The sequence below is a fragment of the Argopecten irradians genome, chromosome 12, assembly GCF_041381155.1.
Source record: "Argopecten irradians isolate NY chromosome 12, Ai_NY, whole genome shotgun sequence".
Classification (NCBI taxonomy): Eukaryota; Metazoa; Mollusca; class Bivalvia; order Pectinida; family Pectinidae; genus Argopecten; species Argopecten irradians.
The window spans coordinates 36,655,737-36,680,702 of record NC_091145.1 but is presented as its reverse complement, the minus strand read 5'-3'; the positions used below and the strand labels follow the sequence as shown (position 1 = coordinate 36,680,702).

At 34.2% G+C, this 24,966-nt stretch overlaps 1 protein-coding gene across 1 annotated transcript; it reads right to left on the bottom strand.

The window, feature by feature from the left end:
• Nucleotides 1–3,335: 3,335 nt before the first annotated feature.
• On the bottom strand, nucleotides 3,336–6,838 carry LOC138304848 (protein kish-B-like). The gene is made up of 3 exons (XM_069245176.1): nucleotides 6,778–6,838; nucleotides 5,430–5,561; nucleotides 3,336–5,091 (listed from the first exon to the last, which is right to left on the bottom strand). The coding sequence occupies exons 1-3, from the start codon at nucleotides 6,785–6,787 to the stop codon at nucleotides 5,009–5,011; spliced, it is 225 nt and encodes a 74-aa protein (XP_069101277.1). The 5' UTR covers nucleotides 6,788–6,838; the 3' UTR covers nucleotides 3,336–5,008.
• Between the last annotated feature and the right edge of the window lie 18,128 nt (nucleotides 6,839–24,966).

The window sequence follows — 24,966 nt, the reverse complement described above, 5'->3', positions numbered from 1 at the left end:
AAACAATATGACCCCTGAACAGCAACCTTTGAGCAGTCTGACCACTGAATATTAACCCCTGAACAACAACCCTTGAACAATCTGCCCCTTAACAGAAATCTTTAAGCAGTATAATTACGAAACGGTAACCTTTGAGCAGTCTGACCACTGAACATTAACCCCTGAACATTAACTACTGAACAGTCTGACTACTGAACATCAACCCCTGAACAGCAACCTTTGAGCAGTCTGATAACCTAACAGTAACCTCTGAGCAGTCAGACCACTTAACAATCTGACCCACGCTGACCCACTAAACAGTAACCTCTTGAGCAGTCTGACCACTCAACAGTAACCTTGAGTAGTGAACTAACTAAACAGTAACCTTTGACCCACTCAACAGTAACCCACTCTAACCTCTGGGCAGTCTAAACCCCTTTGCACCACTCAGTCTAACAGTAACCTCTGGGCAGTGGGCAGTCTGACCACTGAACAGTAACCTTTGAGCAGTTTGACCACTGATCATTAACCCCTAAACAATATGACCCATGAACAGCAACCTTTGAGCAGTCTGACCACTGAATATTAACCCCTGAACAACAACCCTTGAACAATCTGCCCCTTAACAGAAATCTTTAAGCAGTATAATTACGAAACGGTAACCTTTGAGCAGTCTGACCACTGAACATTAACCCCTGAACATTAACTACTGAACAGTCTGACTACTGAACATTAACCCCTGAACAGCAACCTTTGAGCAGTCTGATAACCTAACAGTAACCTCTGAGCAGTCAGACCACTTAACAATCTGACCCCTGAACAGCAACCTTTGAGCAGTCTGACCACTGAACATTAACCCCTGAACATTAACAACCGAACAGTCTGGCCACTGAACATTACCCCCTGAACATTAACTAATGAACAGTCTGACCCCTAAACAACAACTTTTTAGTAGTCTGATTACGAAACGGTAACCTTTGAACTTTCTGACCACTGAATATTAACCCCTGAACAATCTGCCCCTGAACAGCAACCTTTAAGCAGTCTGATTACTAAACAGTAACCTTAACTTGAGTAGTCTGACTACTGAATATTAACACCTGAACAACAACCCCTGAACAATCTGCCCCTGAACAGAAACCTTTAAGCAGTCTAATTACGAAACGGTAACCTTTGAGCAGTCTGACCACTGAACATTAACCCCTGAACAGCAATCTTTGAGCAGTCTGATAACCTAACAGTAACCTCTGAGCAGTCAGACCACTTAACAATCTGACCCCTGAACAGCAACCTTTGAGCAGTCTGACCACTGAACATAAACTACTGAACAGTCTGACCACTGAACATTAACCCCTGAACAGCAACCTTTTAGCAGTCTGATTACGAAACAGTAACCTTTGAGCAGTCTGGCCACTGAACATTACCCCCTGAACATTAACTACTGAACAGTCTGACCCCTAAACAAAAACTTTTTAGTAGTCTGATTACGAAACGGTAACTTTTGAGCAGTCTGACCACTGAATATTAACCCCTGAACATGAACTACTGAATTTTCTGACCACTGAATATTAACCCCTGAACAATCTGACCCCTGAACAGCAACCTTTTAGCAGTCTGATCACTAAACAGTAAATGTTAAGCAGTCTGGCTACTGAACATTAACCCCTGAGCAGTCTGACCACTTAACAGTAACCCCTAAGCAGTCTGACCCCTGAACAGCAACCACTGAACAGTAACCTTTGGGCAGTCTGCCCACTAAACAGTAACCCCTGGGCAGTCTGACCACTAAACAGCTAAACAGTAACCCCTGAGCAGTCTAACCCCATAACAGTAACCTCTGGGCAGTTCAACTATACAAGACACAACACGAGCATACTGCAGTCTCCCAAAATACACACCTCACACTTCATACATCATACATCCTTACATGACCTTGTCTTTTAATAGGACATTAATTAATCACACAAACAAACAATCAATACCACATAGGGCACTTCATTGTTGCTTGTTAATAACTACACAAGAGATCCCAGAGGGATCTTGGCACCCACCAAAGAATGATCTATGTCTGACAACAGAAAGAGGGATCTTTTCTCTGCTTTTCAAACTTTAACTACACACTATATATGAAATTTGAGAAAGATCCTTTCAGTACTTTCTGAGATGTATAGCAGTAACAAACATCAATTATCAAAATCCAAGATGGATACCTGTTGATCATCTTGCTGACCGATCGGTCCGAAAATGCACAAATAACCCCTAGGGTAACAAGCACATACAATTTAAGAAAGATCCCTTCAGTACTTTCTGAGAAATAGCGGTAACACACTTCAACTACCAAATGCAAGATGGTGGCCTGGTGGCCATCTTGTTCACAGATCGGTCCGAAAATGCAATATGCACAACTAGGTACCTAGGGGAACCTGCACACGAAATTTGAGACAGATCCCTTCAGTACTTTCTGAGAAATATTGGTAACAAACATCAATTGTCAAAATCCAAGATGGTGTCCTGTCGGCCATCTTGTTCACCGATCGATCAGAAAATGCAATGTGCACAACAAGGCCCAAGGGGAACCTACATATACAATTTGAGACAGATTGCTTCAGTACTTTCTGAGAAATAGCATTAACAAACTTCAACTATCAAAATCAAAGATGGCAGCCTGTCGGCCATCCTGTTCACCGATCATTCTGAAAATGCAATATGCACCACTAAGGCCCTAGGGGAACCTGCACATGAAATTTGAGACAGATCCCTTCAGTACTTTCTGAGAAATAACAGTGACAAACATTAATGTCAAAATCCAAGATGGCGTCCTGTCGGCCATCTTGTTCACCGATCGGTCTGAAAATGCAACATGTACAACTAGGGCCTTAGGGGAACCTGCACATGATATTTGAGACAGATCCCTTCAGTACTTTCTGAGAAATATTGGTAACAAAACTTCAACTATCAAAATCCAAGATACGGTCTGGCAGCCATCTTGTCAACCGATCAATCTGAAAATGCAATATGCACAGCTAGACTCCTAGCGGAATCTGCACATGAAATTTCAGACAGATCCCTTCAGTACTTTCTGAGAAATAACTGTAACAAACTTCAACTATCTAAATCCAAGATTGGGGCCATCTTGTTCACCGATCAATCCGAAAATAAAATATGCACAACTGGGGAACCAGGGGAACCTGCATGTGAAATTTCAGACTGATCCCTTTGGTACTTTCTGAGAAATAACGTTAACAAGAATTGTTAACGGAAGGAAGGACTGACTGACGACAGACCATGTACGAAAGGCGATTTGAATAGCCCGGTACCATCTGATGATGATGGGCTAAATATTATGAAAAAACACATTTGTTTTCTTACAAATATCCTTTTATTTCACATTCATATATTATGATTTCCAAATGATCTTAGAATAGGTGGTTTTGTACACAAATAGTCTTAATAGTATTACATATTCACACACTTTCATAGCATTTATACACTAATGACATATTGTAGCCCTTAATTAGTAAACCCCATATTGATAAAATGGTAAATGCACCTTAATTATCTCTAGTACACCTTATATGGCTTTCCCATTAATCTGCAGTATATTAATAAACAATGAATCTTTTTTCATTTTATGTATAGGTTCAATGTAGACTTAATGACTTCTCACCTATTTTGTTGCCATCATTAACATACATCTTTTCCTGTCTAATACAGCGAATGTAGCCTCTTTAACATTCTAGAGAGTAACACCAGTTATGTTGTTTCTTAATTCAGAAAATGTGAATCAATACACAAAATATACAACCATTGAAATGATAAATATGACTTGGTATTACCATCAGGGTATGCCAGTCAAATGTCCATGTAGGGGAAGTAACCCTGTATAAATAATGTGTAATAATACACATCATTCTGGTCTGCCTACAGGAAATTCCAGATTCCAAATATGTAAATGAATTGAATTCTTGTACTTAATTCTTTTATAATTAATATACCCCAGTAAATGAAATCTGAAGTTAAACAGAAATTTCTTGCCATTTAGTAATATCCTACTTCTACTGGTATATTTTATATACACAACTGAATACTGGTAACATCTTGATCAAAATTTACATCATGAAAAAAGCATAAACAATAACAGTATTGCATATCATTACCAGAGTACACATGAATTTACTCTGATGAGAAAATGAAAGTGTAGAATTGTGACAGCATGGAATATGGTATTACCCCAAGAGTTACTCCCCATTCTGAGCTATTTGACCACTGAACAGTAACCAGAGCAGTCTGACCACTGAACAGTAACCAGAGCAGTCTGACCACTGAACAATAACCTCTGTCAGTACTGATGGAGTGAAACCAAGGGAAGCAACTCTGGTAGATCAAATGGGATTAAGGTGAAATAAGGAAAATTTAGCAATGAACATACAAGATCCAAGTATGACATATCAATATAAACCCTTAATAAAGGAAAATAATAAACAGAAATCTCTAGGTCAATAACATAATATTTAAAAAACACAATGAGTCTTGTCTCTTAGTGGTACATGTAATCAAGTCCGCTAAACCTGCCTATATTATTAGGCTTTTCTAATTAAATTTTTTTTTTGCCTAATATATATTATATATATAGATATTAGGCAAAAAATAATTAATTAAAAAGGCCTAATGATATAGGCAGGTTTACTACATGTAACCATTTATCAACACCTTGAATACTATGAAGATATTTATCAGTTTTTCAAATAATCACTAAGTTCACATCCTACAGCCAGCTTTTTATATTAGTGTTAGGACCTTACTTTCAGTTTGCACATTTATCTTAGTTGAATTATTTTTTACGTCTAATACACAGCTTATTCAAGTTTTCTCACAAGCCTAGAGAGATAATCTTAATTATCTCTCTTGATCACAGTCTTCAGTATTCCAACCCAAGTTGTCAGGACATGTTGCTGTTAGCACTTTTGTGGTCTGTTTTCCATCTGTATACAGTAATAAATAAATAATTTCTATCATCACCATTGATCTATCACCTCAGTATGAGAACATACACAGCCATCAAAGTACATACTATAGCTACGGGAATATGAAGGCGAGTCCCTATCACGGATGCTGAAAAATAAACAATACTCATATAATACAAATATAATATTTAAATTCTCAACATGAAATGGAGTTATTTCTCACAAACTGCATTTGGTATTACAATTTCAAGTCATAATGAACCACTCAAAAATAGGTATTTATTAAAATGATAATATACAAAAGAGACATTATTATATAATGTGTGTTTTACATTATTCCAATAACATTAGGAGAGGCCACTGGTCAGCCATCAGATGCTATTTTGCTGACTGTACCACGTACACAACATGTTTCAAATGATGTGTTTTTAATTTTCAATGCAGGAAACCAGATATCATGAAGCCTATCATGCTATATTAATATACCTTTGTAAAATACTCCCATTAGGCCTTTCTTTTCTGACAGAAACCATTGCTTAAGTCGAGGCACCCGTCTCATGTAGGCACATGTACACACCACCAGCAGTCCGAAGATAATGATCCCCTCAAATGAATAAGCTGTAACGAAATTAATCAACATAAGACATGTACAGTTCAATATCCTGTTATGTACAAACACTTGTGATACATTGTATACAACCTTAAGACTTGTTAATGTATTATGTTACAATATGGATGACAACCTTTCAAGGCTTACAATGTATTAGCCTCTGTAAATTTTAAATAATTATTCAAAAGTTTACAGTTTTTGGTTTTTCTTTTCAATCAGGATATTTGAAAATAAAACCAATTGGAATAATGCAAGGAAACATATGTAAGTCACATAAATGACATTCATGATACGAAAATAATATGTACATGTACACGACCTTTAGGCCTATCTATACGTTTCTGCTGTTCTGACTAGTACTGTATTAGGTACCCCAACAATGTTAGATGTACAGCACAAGACACTTTTGAAACAAGTCATGTATAACAAATAACTTCTGGTAAGAAAAAGGCTGACCAGTCCACTCTCGTGTTATTGAAGCAAGGCTAACTCAAAATAATAATATTAAATGAATAATGTTGAGAAATTTACGTTTGTTTCTAAACTGTCTCATTGTGCTAAACCTCTACCATTGTTACAGTAAGCTTAAAAGGCTTATGGTAAATTAATTTCAGTGACCTATAATTAATTTCTTAACCATTCTTCGAACTCTTGTTATACAATGTAATTACCATATTGCTGTTAATTAACCTAAGTATCAAGTCACTCTCTGTTGTCCACAAAACATCATCTTATTACGGCCTCAAAGAAAGCAGCAAAATAGACCAAGTTATTTTCAACCAGTGGGCTTGAAGTTCTGACTAAAAGTATACTGTATTCATAATTGACGTACTGTACATTACAGCACAACTGTAAACAAACATTAAAACTACTGACTCGGTGACTGATCTTTTTTGAAGCGTAATATATCAGAGAGAAAGAAAGTGTATTATCTTAATCTCTGGTAATATGATGATCATAGCTTTCAGAGGTCTTGATTTTCAAGGACCCTGTAAGCTTACGTACATTAACTACAGTAAGTTATACGTATTTGTCTGTTTGTATCAACTGTCTTCAGTTGGCAACAGCAGACAGACATGTACACTGTGCACCAGTTTGCACAACTGGTTGTTGGCAGATCATTGTCAGTCTCTGTCCATATTTTAATGACAATCTTATGCTTATGTACTGCAAAGCCACGCCATCAAATTAAAGCAATAATGGTAGAAATATCAGTTCTCTTACCATTCGTCATTTTGCTGTTCGTGTCACCCGGAAGAGTAACACAATATTGTAAAATTAAAATAGGTCCCGATCGGAAATTCCGGACACAATTATCTTTGATAGAGACGGTAATCTTTTTATGCATGGTATTATATTCCGTTAAAAAAATATTCAATGCATAACATCTTTGTGCACATTCTATTTTAGAAATATATATTTTTAAGAAAAAAACCCTGGTGGTTCAAAAACAAGAAGTAAAAAAATATACGTTTAGGCATACATAGTTTGAATCAAGGATTTATATAAGCCATCTACGATTTATAAATTATAATTAATACATATGTACATGTACACACGTAGATGTTACTGCAACTTCGCTAGCCAAGAGTATTCATATTTAGTACGATACCCGAAATTGGTTTTAGTAGAGACATAGATAGTGGTTTTAGGGAGAGTATTTCAAACACAATACCCTTGGCTATACAACTCCAATAACACGAGAGCCGACTGGTCAGCCGTTTTCTTATCAAACGTTATTTTGCTGACTCTTCACACGACGTAATGTTTCAAAAGTGTCTCGTTGTGCTATGTTGTGCTATTATTCTGACATTGTTGAAGTACACTATCTTGGCTGTTGAAGTGCACTATCTTGGCTGTTGAAGTACACTATCTTGGCTGTTGAAGTACACTATATTGGCTGTTGAAGTGCACTATCTTGGCTGTTGAAGTACACTATCTTGGCTGTTGAAGTACACTATCTTGGCTGTTGAAGTGCACTATCTTGGCTGTTGAAGTGCACTATCTTGGCTGTTGAAGTACACTATCTTGGCTGTTGAAGTACACTATCTTGGCTGTTGAAGTGCACTATCTTGGCTGTTGAAGTACACTATCTTGGCTGTTGAAGTACACTATCTTGGCTGTTGAAATACACTATTTTGGCTAGTGAAGTACACTATCTTGGCTGTTGAAATACACTATTTTGGCTAGTGAAGATAATCACGAAAGTTATCGAATGCATACTGGGCAAAGCGTTTATATCGTCAGTAACTGCATTTGATTTGCAAATGCACGAAAAACTCTTCGCATCAACCCAAACCACTGTGTAAGAAGGCCTACTGATGCGGACAAAAATCGACACATCTGTCAGTCATTTCCAGCCCGTGGAGAAGTACAGATGTACAATTCTAGTAATAATGTCCCGAACACTTATCAGCAACCTACCAATTCAAGTCAAGCAATTGTTCCAAGGACAGGGAAGAACACAAAGAGCTGTATGTTTCAGACCATGTATTTGCACCTGGGAAAATTCACTTGCCTTTCAAAACTTCACAAGGACGTTCAACTAACATGGAGGACGCCACGCAGCTTATTTGTCAGAGAAGTATGTGAGACCATCGTGAAGAAGTGCCTTGATGATCAGGTGACTTGTCTAACTACAAAAGGAAGGCGGCATCTTGCAGTTTAAATGAATTTGAAGAAAGAAATGACTGGTTGTGAGGTTCTTCGATCGTAGTCCGTTAAACCTGCCTATATTATTAGGTCTTTAAAAAATGCCTAATATATATAGACTATATATAAGGCAAAAAAATAAAAATAAATAAATAAATAAAAACGCCTAATAATATAGGCAGGTTTATCGGACTAGGTTCTTCGCAGCCTGCCCAGACCTTGTGCGGCTTCACATACCAGGTATGGATACCCTTCATCTGCCTTTCCGCTAGATTTATAGAGGAAGCCTCCACTACCAGCTCCACACTTTCTCTTTCCAAATGGCTTTCTTCCCGTTCGTGTTCTTGAACAGACGGTGACACCTTCTCCACCATACGCCATTTTCCTTCAGTCACTCAAACACAGTCACTGCATCCTCTGAAGGAAATTTATTTTAATCGATTTCCTCACTATAGATGTATTGTTGGTACTTTGCTCTCCTTGCATTTTCCCATCCCCTTGCCGATAGCAGAAATCATCTCCATTTCATCGCCGGCATCACTAAAACCAGAAACGACCTCATCGACAGCAGAAGCTTCAGAGGGCGGAGATCCTCCACAGCAAAGATCCCTGCGCCAGGTTTGCATAACATAACGCCTTGAGAATTCAAATACTTCCCCGAAAATCAAGTTTTCTGAGATTCCATCAATCTTTATACCGCAATCTCAATTGTTTTTGGCAGTTGCTATAGAGAAAGACGTAAGTCGAAGGAAATTTGTCTTCTGCGCACCAGAACGCATGCAAAACTTTCTCGCACGTCAACAATCAAAATAGTTTCTGAAAATTTGTATACATGTATTTGTAACGGTTTTCAAACAATTTATCGTAAATTATCCGATTTTATTAGTTTATAAACATTTATATATATCGTATAATCCAAGTTTAAAAAAATGATAAAAAATCCAGTGAGTATCGAACTGGCGCTGCTGCGGCCTCCGTGAGGAGTCATCTAAATTGCTTTAGTCTCAATAGATAAACACAACCCGCCGTGGCTCACTGCATACTATAAGTGTCTTAACATATATAAACCTACCATAGTCGTGGTGGTGCAATATCCTCTATACTACGAGTAATTACACATATCAATCTGTGTTTAAATATCGTTTTCCATTCATAAAAGTTATTTATTACATATGTCACTGTAACGGAGCAAACGACTTCGTTTTGTACATATTTCGATATAGATTTTATTGTTGATTTGTTTGTTCACCGGAAGTTGCACAATCACACACCTGATGTATATACAAATGTTTCTCCTGGTGTGTATTCGGGGTGAGCCGTAACGTAGTGTAATAATATACTGACCTTATATCTACTGAGACTAAAGCATTAGATCTACTCCTGTCGGGAGGGTCCCTCGGGGCCCAAACGGCAGGGGTACCACTACGCCAACTCGTTACTCACTCTTTTATGATTTTTGTTCTGAACTTTTTCACAATATATGTATATCATTAAATAGAGTTCAATCTTAAATATGAATTTGAATTTCGTGATATAGTTGATAAAACACACCAACTACAATAGTAAATGTCGATACAAATTCACTTTAAAATATGTATTCTTTTGAAGAATTTTCGAAGATAGGCATACTCATTTTTAAGTATCTTGTTAAAACTAAGACGAAAAACATGAATTAGGTAAATACACTACAATTATTAGATTTTCCATGTAGGAGGAAAGATACGTTAATATAATCCTAGTATGATTTGTTTTAGTTGTATGTCAGTGATCATATTTTTTTCTTGATTTTTGATTATTAAATAAAAAGTAAAATAATAATAAAAAAAGATGATAAAAAAAAATCCAGTGAGTATCGAACTGGCGCTGCTGCGGCCTCCGTGAGGAGTCATCTAAATTGCTTTAGTCTCAATAGATAAACACAACCCGCCGTGGCTCACTGCCTACTGTACGTGTCTAAACATATACAAACCTACCATAGTCGTGGTGGTGTAATATACGCTTTAGAGTAATTCTACATAAAAGTATTGATCAGGTTTTTAGTTTGTTATTCTGTCGTTTATGTTATAATACATGACATTGGCAGTATCAGATATTGTTATATTAAAATTTAAATGTGAAAACTATTGATGTTTATATACGTTTATTATATATGTCTATGTCTATATTTTCCTTTGTTAATCAAAGACTATCTAGGTCCCTATAAACTCATACTTAGGATTTGCTTTACCGGGTATTATACAACCCTTAACCGCGTGTATGCATTGGGCTGTAGCTCAATTGAGCAATATTATTCTCTGTCAACAAAGAAATGTATGCAGTGATCTAAACAATGTCATTTGTCAAGTTTCCATGTGCATAATGATGACTGAGAGGCTGTAAAAGAAGAGAAATTTGTATTGTTTTAATTATATGTTTTGTCCCACCATATGTAATGTTATTTTTTTTTGTTTGCCAAGAATATAGCTAAGTTAGATTTTGTTATGTTTGAAAAGAATGCAGTAATGTTATTTTTTGTAATGTTTGCAAAGAATACAATAATGTTAGTTTCTGTTACATTTTTGCCAGAATATAGTAACGTACGTTTTTGTGATGTTTACTAAGAATACAGTAATGTTAGTTTTTGTTATATTTGCCAAAATATAGTAACGTAAGTTTGTGATGTTTGCCAAGAATACAGTAATGTTAGTTTTTGTTATATTTGCAAGAAATACAGTAACGTTAGTAGTTGTGATGTTTGCCAAGAATAGAGTAATTTTAGTTTTTTTTGTTATATTAGCCAGAATACAGTAACGTAAGTTTGTGATGTTTGCCAAGAATACAGTAATGTTAGTTTTTTAATATTTTGCCAGAATATAGTAACGTAAGTTTGTGATGTTTTGCCAAGAATACAGTAATGTTAGTTTTTGTTACATTTTTGCCAGAATACTGTAACTTAAGTTTGTAATGTATGCCAAGAATACACTATGTTAGCTTTTGTTACAGAATATTGTAAACGTATGTAACATTTTGCCAGAATACGTATAATTTGAGTGCCAAGAATACATATGTGTTTTTTAATTTTGCCAAATATAGTAACGTACGTTTGTGATATTTACCAAGAATACAGTAATGTTAGTTTTTGTTATATTTGCCAGAATACAGTAACGTAAGTTTGTGATGTTTGCCAAGAATACAGTAATGTTAGTTTTTGTTACATTTTTGCCAGAATATAGTAACGTACGTTTGTAATGTTTACTAAAAATACAGTTATATTAGTTTTTGTTACATTTTTGCCAGAATACAGTAACGTAAGTTTGTGATGTTTGCCAAGAATACAGTAATGTTAGTTTTTGTTACATTTTTGCCAGAATATAGTAACGTACGTTTGTGATGTTTACCAAGAATACAGTAATGTTAGTTTTTGTTATATTTGCCAGAATATAGTAACGTAAGTTTGTGATGTTTGCCAAGAATACAGTAATGTTAGTTTTTGTTATAGTTTTGCCAGAATACAGTAATGTTAGTTTTTGTTATATTTGCTTAAATACAGTAATTTTAGTTTTTGTTATATTTGCCAGAATACAGTAACATTAGTTTGTGTTGTTTGCCAAGAATATAGTAATGGTAGTTTTAGCTATATTTGCCAAAATAGAGTAATGTTAGTTATATACATTTTAATTAATTCTGTCGTTTAATAAAAAAAAATACTGTACAATAGTTATGGAAGAGGGAGATGAACACGCCCTTTTATTTGTACCGCATTTAAGCTTAAATGCTTTCAAATATGTTTAGACTTATTTGTTGATTCGGTATTTGTTCTAGATGACAAAAGAGATTGGCAAAAACCTTCAGTGAGCATAACACTGGCGCTCAACACAATCAATACAACCCGTCGTGGCTCGCTGGATAACACACATATGTTTATTAAGAATGACTTAGATATATCAAAATGGCCATCGCTCTCCTTTTGATATCACTGACTATTTAACTATCCATTGTGACAGAGAAGAAAATATGCTTGTATGTATCGATAGATATTTTATTTACATCAGTCAACTTATAATTTATTCATAGTTCTCGTAGTATCTTCTACAATTCCATGTGTACCTTTAACAATTCCAGTCAGTTTATATATTAAATTGTAGATGTATAAATCGAAAATCTTCAAAATATTCCAAATGTTAATGTATTGATCTAAGCGATGTAATCTACCTTTTTATATATTTGTATCTATGGGGGTTCATTTAATTAACCCCAAACATATATCAATATGGGTTCTTTTTATTAAAACCGTAAATCGTGTTGATTATGAACAGTATATATAGCGGATATTGCACCACCGCAATGGTAGGTTTAAATGGATATGTTTAAACATGAACTTCTGGCGGTGAGCCATGGCGACTTGTGGAACTACTTAGTGTAAGCCGGCATATGTTTACATATGACGCATCGTACAGTTCTTAATTGTGTTGGTGTCACAACAGCGCCAGTTCGATACTCACCATTTTTTTTTTAAACTTTTTCCCTCTCTTTTGTCATTTTAAAAAAATACCCGATCACCAATATAATTTTAAAACTCAACACAAATGTGTGAATTGAAAATGGCCATCTTATAAAGATGATAACATCTTATATAAGATGACGGTATATTAAAACTAAACCATATTAAATATAAAAATAAGAAGAAAGGTATCGAATTAATACATACAAAATAATGGAATGGTCAGGACATCATAATAATTAGTACTCCATATTCAATCAACACATACATTGTAATTGAAGTATCTAAAATGACCATTCTAATAAGCATACCTGTTCTCTTTTCAAATAGAGAACAATAAAGCTAAAAACGAAACATTACAAAGTATTTTCCATATTGTGGGGATTTATCAGAATTACGCCACACAGTGAAAAATCTTACACTAGTATAAGAGTCAGCATATTCACTGCCCAACAAAAAGGGAAATATTTGCAAAGCAAGCCACAAGGGGCTTACTCAATGAAAATTGATGTTGTCATACATTTTTTTGTATTTGGTGGGTGGACTGATGAGTACATGAATGTCATATATACTCATCAGTCCATCCACCAAATACAAAAAAACCCATGTATGACAACATCCATTTTCATTGAGTTAGCCCCTTGTGGTTTGCTTTGCAATAAAAGTGGATTTTAACAGAATATATGTAGGTAAATACGCATGTAGTCATTATAATTATTCGAAAATATGATTCAGTTACGCAATAACATGCAATGTTTATAATAAATACATAAATTTGTAACAGCTAGGGAAAAAATCAGCTTTTCAGTTTTCATTTTATAGCTTTAAAAAGATACTAAATCTTCTACAATGAACATCCAAAAAATAAAAATCCCAAAAGAGTGAGTAACGAGTTGGCGTAGTGGTACCCCTGCCGTTTGGGCCCCGAGGGATCCTCCCGACAGGAGTAGATCTAATGCTTTAGTCTCAGTAGATATAAGGTCAGTATTGTTCCACTACGCTACGGCTCACCCCGAATACACACCAGGAGAAACATTTATATATACATCAGGTGTGTGATGGTGCAATTTCCGATAAACAAATAAATCAATATTATAATAAGATGTATTTAAAATTAATATGGACAACATGAAATTGTGTGCTTCACTACATTGACATATATAATTGCATTAATGGAAAACGAGATTTAAACACATAATGATATTTGTAATTATTCGTGTATTATTATGAATAGTATACAAAGCATAAAGCGGATATTACACCACCACGACTATGGTAGGTTTATATATGTTTAGACACGTACAGTAGGCAGTGAGCCACGGCGGGTTGTGTTTATCTATTGAGACTAAAGCAATTTAGATGACTCCTCACGGAGGCCGCAGCAGCGCCAGTTCGATACTCACTGGATTTTTTAAAATTAATTTTACTTTTTGTTTATAATCTAAAATAAAGAAAAGGTTATGATTACTGACATAGAACCAAAACAACTTATACTAGGAATATATTTAACGTATCTTTTACGATATATGCTTCAAAATAACAATTAACAATCTACTGCTTAATTGTAACGCCTCACACTTAGTCTGGCTATAATCTTTGTGTACTTTCATCACCTGATGAAATACTCGTGGATTTCAACAGAAAAAAACCATATATATACGTTTGCGGTCATTATCATTATTCGAGACTTTGATTGAATGGCGGAATAATATACAATATCTACAATGAATACATAAAGATTTAGATTTGAACTCTCAGAAAAATATTCTGGCTGCTCTGTTTCCAACCTATTTTTATAAAGAATTTTCCTCCAGCACGTAAAATCTAATTATTGTAGTGTATTTTTTTTTAAATTCATTTTTCGTTTTAGTTTTAACAAGATACATTTTAAAGTGAATTTGTATCGACATTTACTATTTCAGTAGGGGTGTTTTATCAACTATATCACGAAATTCAAGTTTATATTTAAGATTGAACTCAATTTAATGATATACATATAATGTACATATATTGTGAAAAAGTTCGAAATAAAAATTCCAAAAGGGGGTGAGTAACGAGTTGGCGTAGTGGTACCCCTGCCGTTTGGGCCCCGAGGGACCCTTCCGACAGGAGTAGATCTAATGCTTTAGTCTCAGTAGATATAAGGTCAGTATTGTTCCACTACGCTACGGCTCACCCCGAATACACATCAGGAGAAACATTTGTATAACTTTGTGCAACTTCCGGTAAACAAATAAATCAATAATAAAATCTATATCGAAATATGTACAAAACGAAGTCGTTTGCTCCGTTACAGTGACATATAAAATAAATAACTTTTATGAGTGGAAAACAAAATTTAAAACATGGAATTTGAGACAGATTCCTTCAGTACTTTCTAAGAAATAGTGGTAACTAGCTTCAACTATTAAAATCAAATATGGCATCCTGTCAGCCATCTTATTCACCGATCGGTCCGAAAATGCAATATGCACAACTAGACCCCTAGGGAAACCTGCACATGCAATTCGATACAGATCCCTTGAGTACTTTCTGAGAAATAGTGGTAACAAGCTTTAACTATCAAAATCCAAGATGGCCGTCTGTCATTCATCTTGTTCATCAATCGGTTCCAAAATGCAATATGCACAACTAGGCCCCTAGGGGAACCTGCACATGCATTTTGAGACGGATCCCTTCAGTGCTTTCTGAGAAAAAGCTGTAACAAACTTCAATTGTCAAAATCAAAGATGGCGGCCTGTCGGCCATCTTGTTTATCAATTGGTCGCAAAATGCAATATGCACAACTAGGGCCCTAGGCAAACCTGTACATGAAATTTGAGAAGAATTCTTTCTGTACTTTCTGAGAAATAGCGGTAACAAACTTTAAACTATTAAAATCCAAGATGGCGGCCTGTCGGCCATCTTGTTAACCGATTGGTCCCAAAATGCAATATGCACAACTAAGCCCCTAGGGGAACTTACATGTGAAATTTGAGAAAGATCCCTTCAATACATTCTAAGAAATAGCTTTAACAAGAATTGTTAACGGACGGAAGGACGGAAGGACGGACGACAGACCACGGACAAAAAGCGATTTGAATAGCCCACCATCTGTTGATGGTGGGCTAAAAAGACAAATGTCTAATCTGTTACAAATAATCAACATCTTGGCCATCCTAGGGCACATGGGAAAAACCTTGTACTTCCAATTCATATCTCGGGTTGTAAATATATTAACATAGAAATTGAGTTATATTTCTTTGAACACAGTCGTATATTAACATTACTGATGAAACCATTCAATAACTATTGGATTAATGATTATATTATAACTAAACAGTTTTCTAAATATTGAAAATTTAAGATGGACATATATGCAGCTGGTTTTATGTTTCTGTGTGACTGAGGATGGCCAAGAGGCCGACAATTTGTATAACACGACACCTTGGTAATGTTAGTAAAGTCCAATTCAGATTGGTTCATTCAATACCATTGGTCACTGCACTTCATGGAGAACGATTGGTATACATTATATATAATACTGAACAAGCAAACAGTCGTAAATCAATATTGCTATTAACACATTGGAACAATACAATCAAACAATCAATAATGATTATACAATATTTAGATAATTTTCCAAAACGACAGTGATTATATGTAACGTGCAATGTGGTTACCCACATGGTTGTAACACTATACATGGTTTCCTAATATGGCGAGTTGCGAGTACCTATGTCTCTATAGTATATTGGAAAAAAAGACATTAGCACAAAACGAAAACACAAAACAGGTATATCCCCAATGTTTACAATCTGTTTGTTATATGGTTTTGCTATAATATATATAAATATATATATATAAACGAGTAATGTCCTATTATGGTCATATCATTTCTTGGGTTGTAGAAAGCAATATAATTCCTTCATTTAATTTTAATTATATATGACATGTTTTAAAATTGAATATATTATATAACCTTACATTTCGTATAAATAACCCAGTATGTATGACGTTTTTATTAATTATTTGAGCAAACCGTTGTATATATGGGTTCAATATTCTTTTTGAACCTGTATCTCTTGTGACAATAAAGAAAATGATAATGCGCTTTTGCGGTGGAACCCTAGAATTTAGTATCCAGAGTAAGCTGCCCTTGCTGGTTTCGTTGTACAAATGATATTAAATGTACATAGTGATCAATCTATCTTATAGTTCATTTCTAGTTTCACAAGGGTAAACAAGCTGAAATAGTCGATAGCTGTCTACAGGCAAAATATTACCAATATCTCTATTAGCATAAGAGAAACATTTTTCAACGAGGATGCTGTCAAAAATTACAAATCATTCTCGTCTTGCTGTTAAGACGATGCATTTTTTTATGATGATGATATATATCACAAAAATCCTTAACAGTAGCTTAAGCGAGGTTGAACGTTCATATTCTTTCGAGACGTCCTTAACATTTTGATGTTAATACGTAGGACTATTAATAAAAATGATCTTTATATAGTCAGGAAATATATAACCAAAGGAATTTCTTAGTTGACAGAGAAACGTATTGCTCAAATAAGTTCATAACTAGATCGATTTTTCCTCTACCGGTTATAAACTCATCGTCGTAGATATATAACGACAATGATAGATCGAGGTACACCGACTATGGCTCATGCCGTTATCAGTTATCGGTTATAAAATACGATATCCGAAAAAGCAAAGAATTTTCTTTACATGGAAGTGACGGAACAAGATACTTAACAATAGCATGATTCTAGAAGTAGAATTAGTATATATCATATATTGCACCATCACAGCTATGTAATATATATGTTTAGACACGTAGGCTACTGTAACATCTCACTGTTTTTCAATGATTTTTGTTTTTGTTTTTATTTAAATATTTAATTTATTTAATGAAAAGTAATAATTACTCAGATACAAATTATATATCAAATGTATATTTTTTTAATAATTCACTGATTACTTGTTACGCAATGATAGACGGGGGAGAAACTACGTCACATACATGGTTGCCGTTGCAATTTAAATGGCGGAAAATTCTTCGCTTCAAGGTAGAAAATGTTATGCTGTTTCACCAATAACGACAATCTCAATAAGACAATGAGTACACCGTACCCCGGACATTTCCATGTAACTGTAGCAAGTGTTATTTGTGTTATAAATATCTCCTTTTCTTCAAACATTCCAACACAATTTTAAAACAGTGCCTGATATCGTTAACACAATCAAGCGTGATTTTGTAAACAATCCAAATTTCTGCATATTTCCGATGTCGCATGTTGAATACTTTGTTGTATTATGTCACATATTGTAATTAATCACTTTTTTTTATTTATTTATTAGTTTTATCAATTAATTGCGTATATAATCCTGATATTAAGATATAATATCTACGTTTTATCAAAATGATACCGTCAACACTATTATCCAATGTTTTTGTTTGGTGGCTCGTATATTTTTTAAAATAGGAAATAATGTCGTCAACACCTTTTTAGCTTTTACTTATATGGCATTGGACTTATGAACTGCTGTTAAAATTTGAAGCCTGACAAAACATTAGGCTAGTTAACACCAGTCAAGTAAGCTGGCGGCTTGATTTCTCGTTCTTGAACCATTAATTTCGTACATTTAGAAAATGGTGAAACCAATTATATATACAATGTCTATACTAAATGCATAATTTTTATATATGAAAATGATAAAATAAAATATCATAGAATATAATTTATATATAATAAGATATCATAAAATATATGTTTTTTCATCTATTTTTTGAACTTCTAGAGAAAAACTAGGTTTTTTCTGTTTCCATTAAAAATATTTTTGTAAAAAGGATTTTTTTCTAATTGTAGTAGAGTTATGTATATACTACAGTATGTGATGGATTTCATTTTTATTTCATTGTTTCACAAAATTCATCGAAAATTCTTAAAACATTTATTCTTCAGTGGCCTTGTATCGACACTTCCTTTTACATTTGGTTTGTATTAACTGTATCACGAAACTCACATATATATTTAAGATTGCACTCTATACAGAATAGCTACATGTATATATCTATTGTGAAAAGGTTCGGAATAAAAATCCCAAAAGAGTGAGTAACGAGTTGGCGTAGTGGTACCCCTGCCGTTTGGGCCCCGAGGGACCCTCTCGACAGGAGTAGATCTAATGCTTTAGTCTCAGTAGATATAAGGTCAGTATATTATTCCACTACGCTACGGCTCACCCCGAATATACACCAGGAGAAACATTTGTATATACATCAGGTGTGTGATTGAGCAACTTCCGGTAAACAAATAAATCAATAATAAAATCTATATCGAAATATGTACAAAACGAAGTCGTTTGCTCCGTTACAGTGACATATGTAATAAATATCTTTTATGAATGGAAAACATAATTTAAACACAGAGTGATATATGAATAGTATACATAGTATAGCGGATATTGCACCACCAAAAACGCACTTCACCCACGCAGCTGTCGATGTGTATACATACAGAAAACCGTCCTTAAATGACCCTGTTTATTTATATGACGTTAATTTAACCAAGTAACTAACCATCCAAAGATGTATACATTTTCGTGTGTAACGGATGTATGTTGACTCGTATGCTGATGATAAAAAGATAAAACTTCCTTTTCGTTTTCTCTCGAATATCAATGCTAGCGACATAATAATAGTAAAAAGTTATAATTTTGTTTGTTGCCTTTAGAAGGGACAATTGAGTCGAAAAGTACATTAAAATTTTCATATATGTATCAGAAACAACCAGTTTTAATGGAAATAAGATTAGTTAGTTTTACTATGATATGCCAGAAAATCCCATTGTAGTTGCTTGCTCTTGGCCATTACACATTGTGATCGGACTTCTTTTAAGCCGAAGTTGCCGAACCCTGGTCCTTGCCAGTGTAGCAAAGAAAATTTTGTCTAGAACAACTCAAATCAGTAGTGTTGTTTACGTTATTAGGGTGCATGTTTTTGTCTAAATATGATTCACTCATCAGTGGCTATGTATTATATTTGTTTAACGTACATGAATTTGACTCGGGTATGGGTACAACATACTTGTATACCTGCTTAATCGTATTGATCAACGATATGGTATCCATCAAAATACTTAACAATGCCGTGGAATTTGGCAATATTTCTTGTGAAATGTTTTATAAGGAATGTAGAACAATACATTTAAGTCATATTTTGCTTCGTGGTTACATAACAGAGTTAGCCTTATTGAATTGTCCCTTTAATTAAGTGACCTTAGCTGTTTAAGGCGTCATTAATCTAACCCGACGATTTGATATACCATTTACATTCTTTTAACAGGCAAAACAGAAAAAATATAATTGTTTAATTTTTTCAAATATTTTAATACATGTGTACATAATCACACTAACTACACACATTCCCACACGTACAATAATATAGCTTGCATTTCATATTAACAACCTAGTACCACAGGTACATGTAGGTTATCATTCAGCATTACTTATACTCAAGAAAACCTGTAAGTAATATAGATTTACAACTATCGTTCATCATCACTTACACACATGTACACTCATTACCCATCACTTGTCATTGTATTATTTCATTTATTGTATTTGAGTGTGTAATGTCATTGTCATTTACACTAAAAAATGTAGGATAAATTAATGTCCCATTCTATATAGTTACCGCACGGAAGACGCAGCAGCGCCAGTTCGATACTCACTGGATCTTTTTATCATTTTTGTTTAAATCTTCATTTCACAATCTAAAATCATGAAAAAATGATAATTATTGACATACATAATGTACTTCCAAAACCAATTATTCAAACTAGGAATACATCAAACGTATCTTATACGATAAATGCTCCAAAAATAACAATTATCAATTTACTGTACACTCGATAGACATCACTTGTCATTGTAATATTTCATTCATTGTATTTGAGTGTGTAATATCATTCACTCTCATTACAATATCATTGTCAATTACACTAAAACTATGATTATATAGTTACTGCATGGAGGCTGCAGTAGCGCCAGTTCGATACTCACTGGATTTTTTTGTCATTTTTATTTTGATTTTTATTTCATAATCTAAAATCACGAAAAAGTGATAATTATTAACATACTACCTAAACCAATTATTCAAACTAGTGGAATACATCAAACGTATCTTTTACGATAAATGCTCCAAAATAACAATTATCAATTTACGACTTACATGTAAGGCCTCATTTGTCTGGATATAATTTTGTACATGTCAATTTTAACACATCTTCATGTTTCATCAGCTGACTTATAAAAGTGGATTTGAATAGAAAAAGTATAAACATTCTTATACGTATGTGGTCATTTTAATTTTGCGAGATTATTATTTATTGACGCAATAATATACCATGTCTATAGTAAATACATAAGGAACTGGGAAAAAAAACATTCTGGCTGTTCTGTTTCCAACTTAGTAAGAATTATTTTTGTAAAGAAAGTTTTTGCCAGTAGGAAAAATCTAATCATTATCAGCCTATTGTTTTTTCAAAGTCATTTTCCATTTTAATTTTAACAAGATACTTAATTTTACAGCGATTGTGCCTATCTTCGAAAATTCTTAAAAAATGCGACCTGTTTTGAAGTGAATTTGTATCGACATTTACTTTTTCAGTTGGTACATGTATGTATTATCAAGTATATCAAAAACACAACATATATTGTGAAAAAGTTCTGAATAAAAAATCATAAAGGTACCCCTGCCGTTTGGGCCCCGAGGAACTCTCCCGACAGGAGTAGATCTAATACTTTAGTCTCAGTAGATATATAAGGTCAGTAATTATATAATGTTCCACTACGCTACGGCTCACCCCCGAATACACACCAGGAGAAACATTTGTATATCAGGTGTGTGATTGTGCAACTTCCGGTGAACAAACAAATCAATAATAAAATCTATATCGAACTATGTACAAAACGAAGTCGTTTGCTCTGTTACAGTGACATATGTAATAAATAACTTTTATGAATGGAAAACGAGATTTAAACACAGATTGATATGTGTAATTACTCGTAGTATAGCGGATATTACACCACCACGACTATGGTAGGTTTATATATGTTGAGACACTTATCGTAGGCAATGAGCCACGGCGGGTTGTGTTTATCTATTGAGACTAAAGCAATTTAGATGACTCCTCACGGAGGACGCAGCAACGCCAGTTCGATACTCATTGGATTTTTTTATCATTTTTTTTTTAATTTGGATTATACGATTCTATATTAATGTTAATAAGATTAATTAAGTATTTCGGCTATTTTTACGATAAATTGTTTGAAAACCGTTACAAAAACATGTATACAGATTCTCAGAAACTATTTTGATTGTTGACTTGCGAGAAAGTTTTGCATGCGCTTAACAAATAACTCTAGTGCGCAGAAGCCAAATTTACGGTGGCTGATTTGTGCCATTTCGTCTTTTCGGGCGAAAAGACGAGAATTAAGAAATCTTAAATTTCGTCTTTTCGTCTTTTCGCCCCGAAAAGACGAAATTTAACAAATTTAAATTTCGTCTTTTCGCGGCGAAAAGACGAAAAGACGAAAACTCAAACACGAAAAGACGAAAGTGATACACGCTAATAAGCGACTTTAATTCTCGTCTTTTCGCCTTCAAAAATCTCATCTTTTCGTCTTTTCGTCTTTTCGCCCCGAAAAGACGAAAATTAACAAACCTTAAATTTCGTCTTTTCGTCTTTTCGCCCCGAAAAAACGAAAATTAACAAACCTTAATTTTCGTTTTTTCGTCTTTTCGCCCCGAAATTTGAATTATTGAAACCCCGTACATCTATGTTCTAGGTTTTTTATTGTATCCCTGATCATACCTAGGAATATATATTACATTTATATATATATATATATATGTCGTACACAGGTAAAACAATAATGGAAGTTAACTTATTCAGAAACAAAAATGGTTCTAAGAGCCAGAGATTTACATATAATTATACTATTTAAATCTCTGTAAGAGCTATTTCAACGAAAGGTTTAACCTTAAAAATTATTCCAGTCTAGTGCTGTTATTACGGAATCGTGGCATATAGCAATGAAATATTCCGTATTTCCTAAGGTTTCGAAAGGGTTACAACATTACCTCACTAAATATACTTATTTAAATATCACCAGAGATTTAAATATACTATTTAATTAGATATATACTAGATATTATATCTATTTATAATGCCTATATATACAAGTAATTTCAAAATTCATTTGATCACTATATGTGGTTACTTTTTGGATTATACGATAAATGTTCATATAATCATACTATTAAATCTCGGTATGATATACAAATGGATCGACAATGAATATACTATTTAAAGAATTTTAGTATAATTTTGAAATAATGAATTTAATAAATCTACACTTAAACCGTAATTTAGAAACATATATCAGAGATATGTTATTTAATTTTCGTCTTTTCGGGGCGAAAAGACGAAAAGACGAAATGGCATAAATCAGCCACCGTACAAATTTCCTTCGACTTACGTCTTTCTCAATAGCAACTGCCAAAAAAAGTAAGATTTCGGTATAAAGATTGATGGAATCTCAGAAAACTTAATTTCGGGGAATTATTTGAATTCTCATGCAAGGCGTTATATTATGCAAACCTGGCGAAGCAGGGATCTTTGCTAAAGGCCTGGTCCTACTGGCGTTTAGGAAGATATGCGAATACATTGCGCACAAAATTGACTGATATTCGCTGAACATACGCCCCTTGGGAGAAGAGGAACAGAGTTGGTATAAATTTTGGCTCTGGCAGGAGGGACGGGGCCCATTAGGGGAAATAGAGGTAAATCCTTTAAATCACTACTTGTCAGAGTTCTGCATGGATTCTTACCAAATGAAATTTGGCCAGAAACATCCTTTGGGGAAGGGCCATGCGAAGAGTCACAGTGCGACAATTGCAATGCGCCAAGGGAAGAAGGCAATGAGCCATGCAAAGAGCGAAATCAAGACAATGCGTCAAGCCAAGAGCGACAGTAGCGGCAATCCTGCGATAAATCAAAGAAATTATATATACTTAAATTACTTACATTTCGAATTACTTCGTAAATTCTGTATTAACACAAAGTTGGTAAATTTGGGAATTGAGTAAAAATAGGTTTTTACGTATTCCGAGAAGAGAATTTGAGCGCAAAGTATGTGTATGAGTAGACTTGCATGGGGAGCCATGTTAACGTTTTAAGCACTCATATAAAGAGGTTGGCGAGAATACTGTACTACAGTAAGTGTGAGTCTGATACAAGCACAGACATCAACAAGTAATCGGAGAAGCATTAATCCATAGATAAGAAATCAGAATAAATCTGCTCCACTACAGCATAGATTAAAATGTATATTGATATACATGTACACAAAAAAAATCAAAGAAAATAGGAACTAAAGAAATATGAAGCCGTTATAGTATTAGGCCAAGAAAAATATACCTGTTTAGAGTTACATTGGCAAAAAAAAAATAGAGTAGGTAGGTCGCGATATATATATATATACATGTATATATTAGTGTCTTTCACTCTAAGGTAATGGCCGGAACCGGAGTCCGAGATCGAAATCCCGACTTTTTTATTTATTTATTTATTTATTTATTTATTTATTTATTTATTTATTTATTTGTTACCATAAACAGACATATTATTTTTGACCTTATAATAAAATATTCAGTCCAATTATAGTTCCCTGCTTGGAGATGTCAGAGTTGTACCTGCTGCCCTAATTGCATGATGGACATAAACTTGGGAAATTATTTTTTTTTTCTTTTCTTCGTAACTGGCTTTCTTGTTCTTAAAAACTCCATTGAAACCGTCCCACGCTGTGAACGCCTTTGAGGAAGGTTTTGGGTTCTGTCCCCTGGCAAATATTCTGTTATTGCTTAGTTTTCAGCATAAAGTGGATGAGTGGGACAACTATATAGTCTGCTCCTTGTCAGTATAATGTGACGGTCGGGATCACAGACACATGCACTTTTATATGATAAATACCTCGAGTTCGTAATATTCTCTGATTATATAGTATCACCATATCATAATTAGTGTATTTAGCACGCTGTTAAGTCGAAGACTCTCTATATATTAGTCTATAGTGGGTCTTTGACTTACCAGCTTGCTAAATACCTATGGTATCACGAAGATATATGCATAATCAAAGCATTTTCATCTAATTAAATAACCACAAAATTAAGATTCCAAATTTAGTCGCTGTGACCTACTTTTGGGGTTTTTCATCAGTTTTCTGAACTG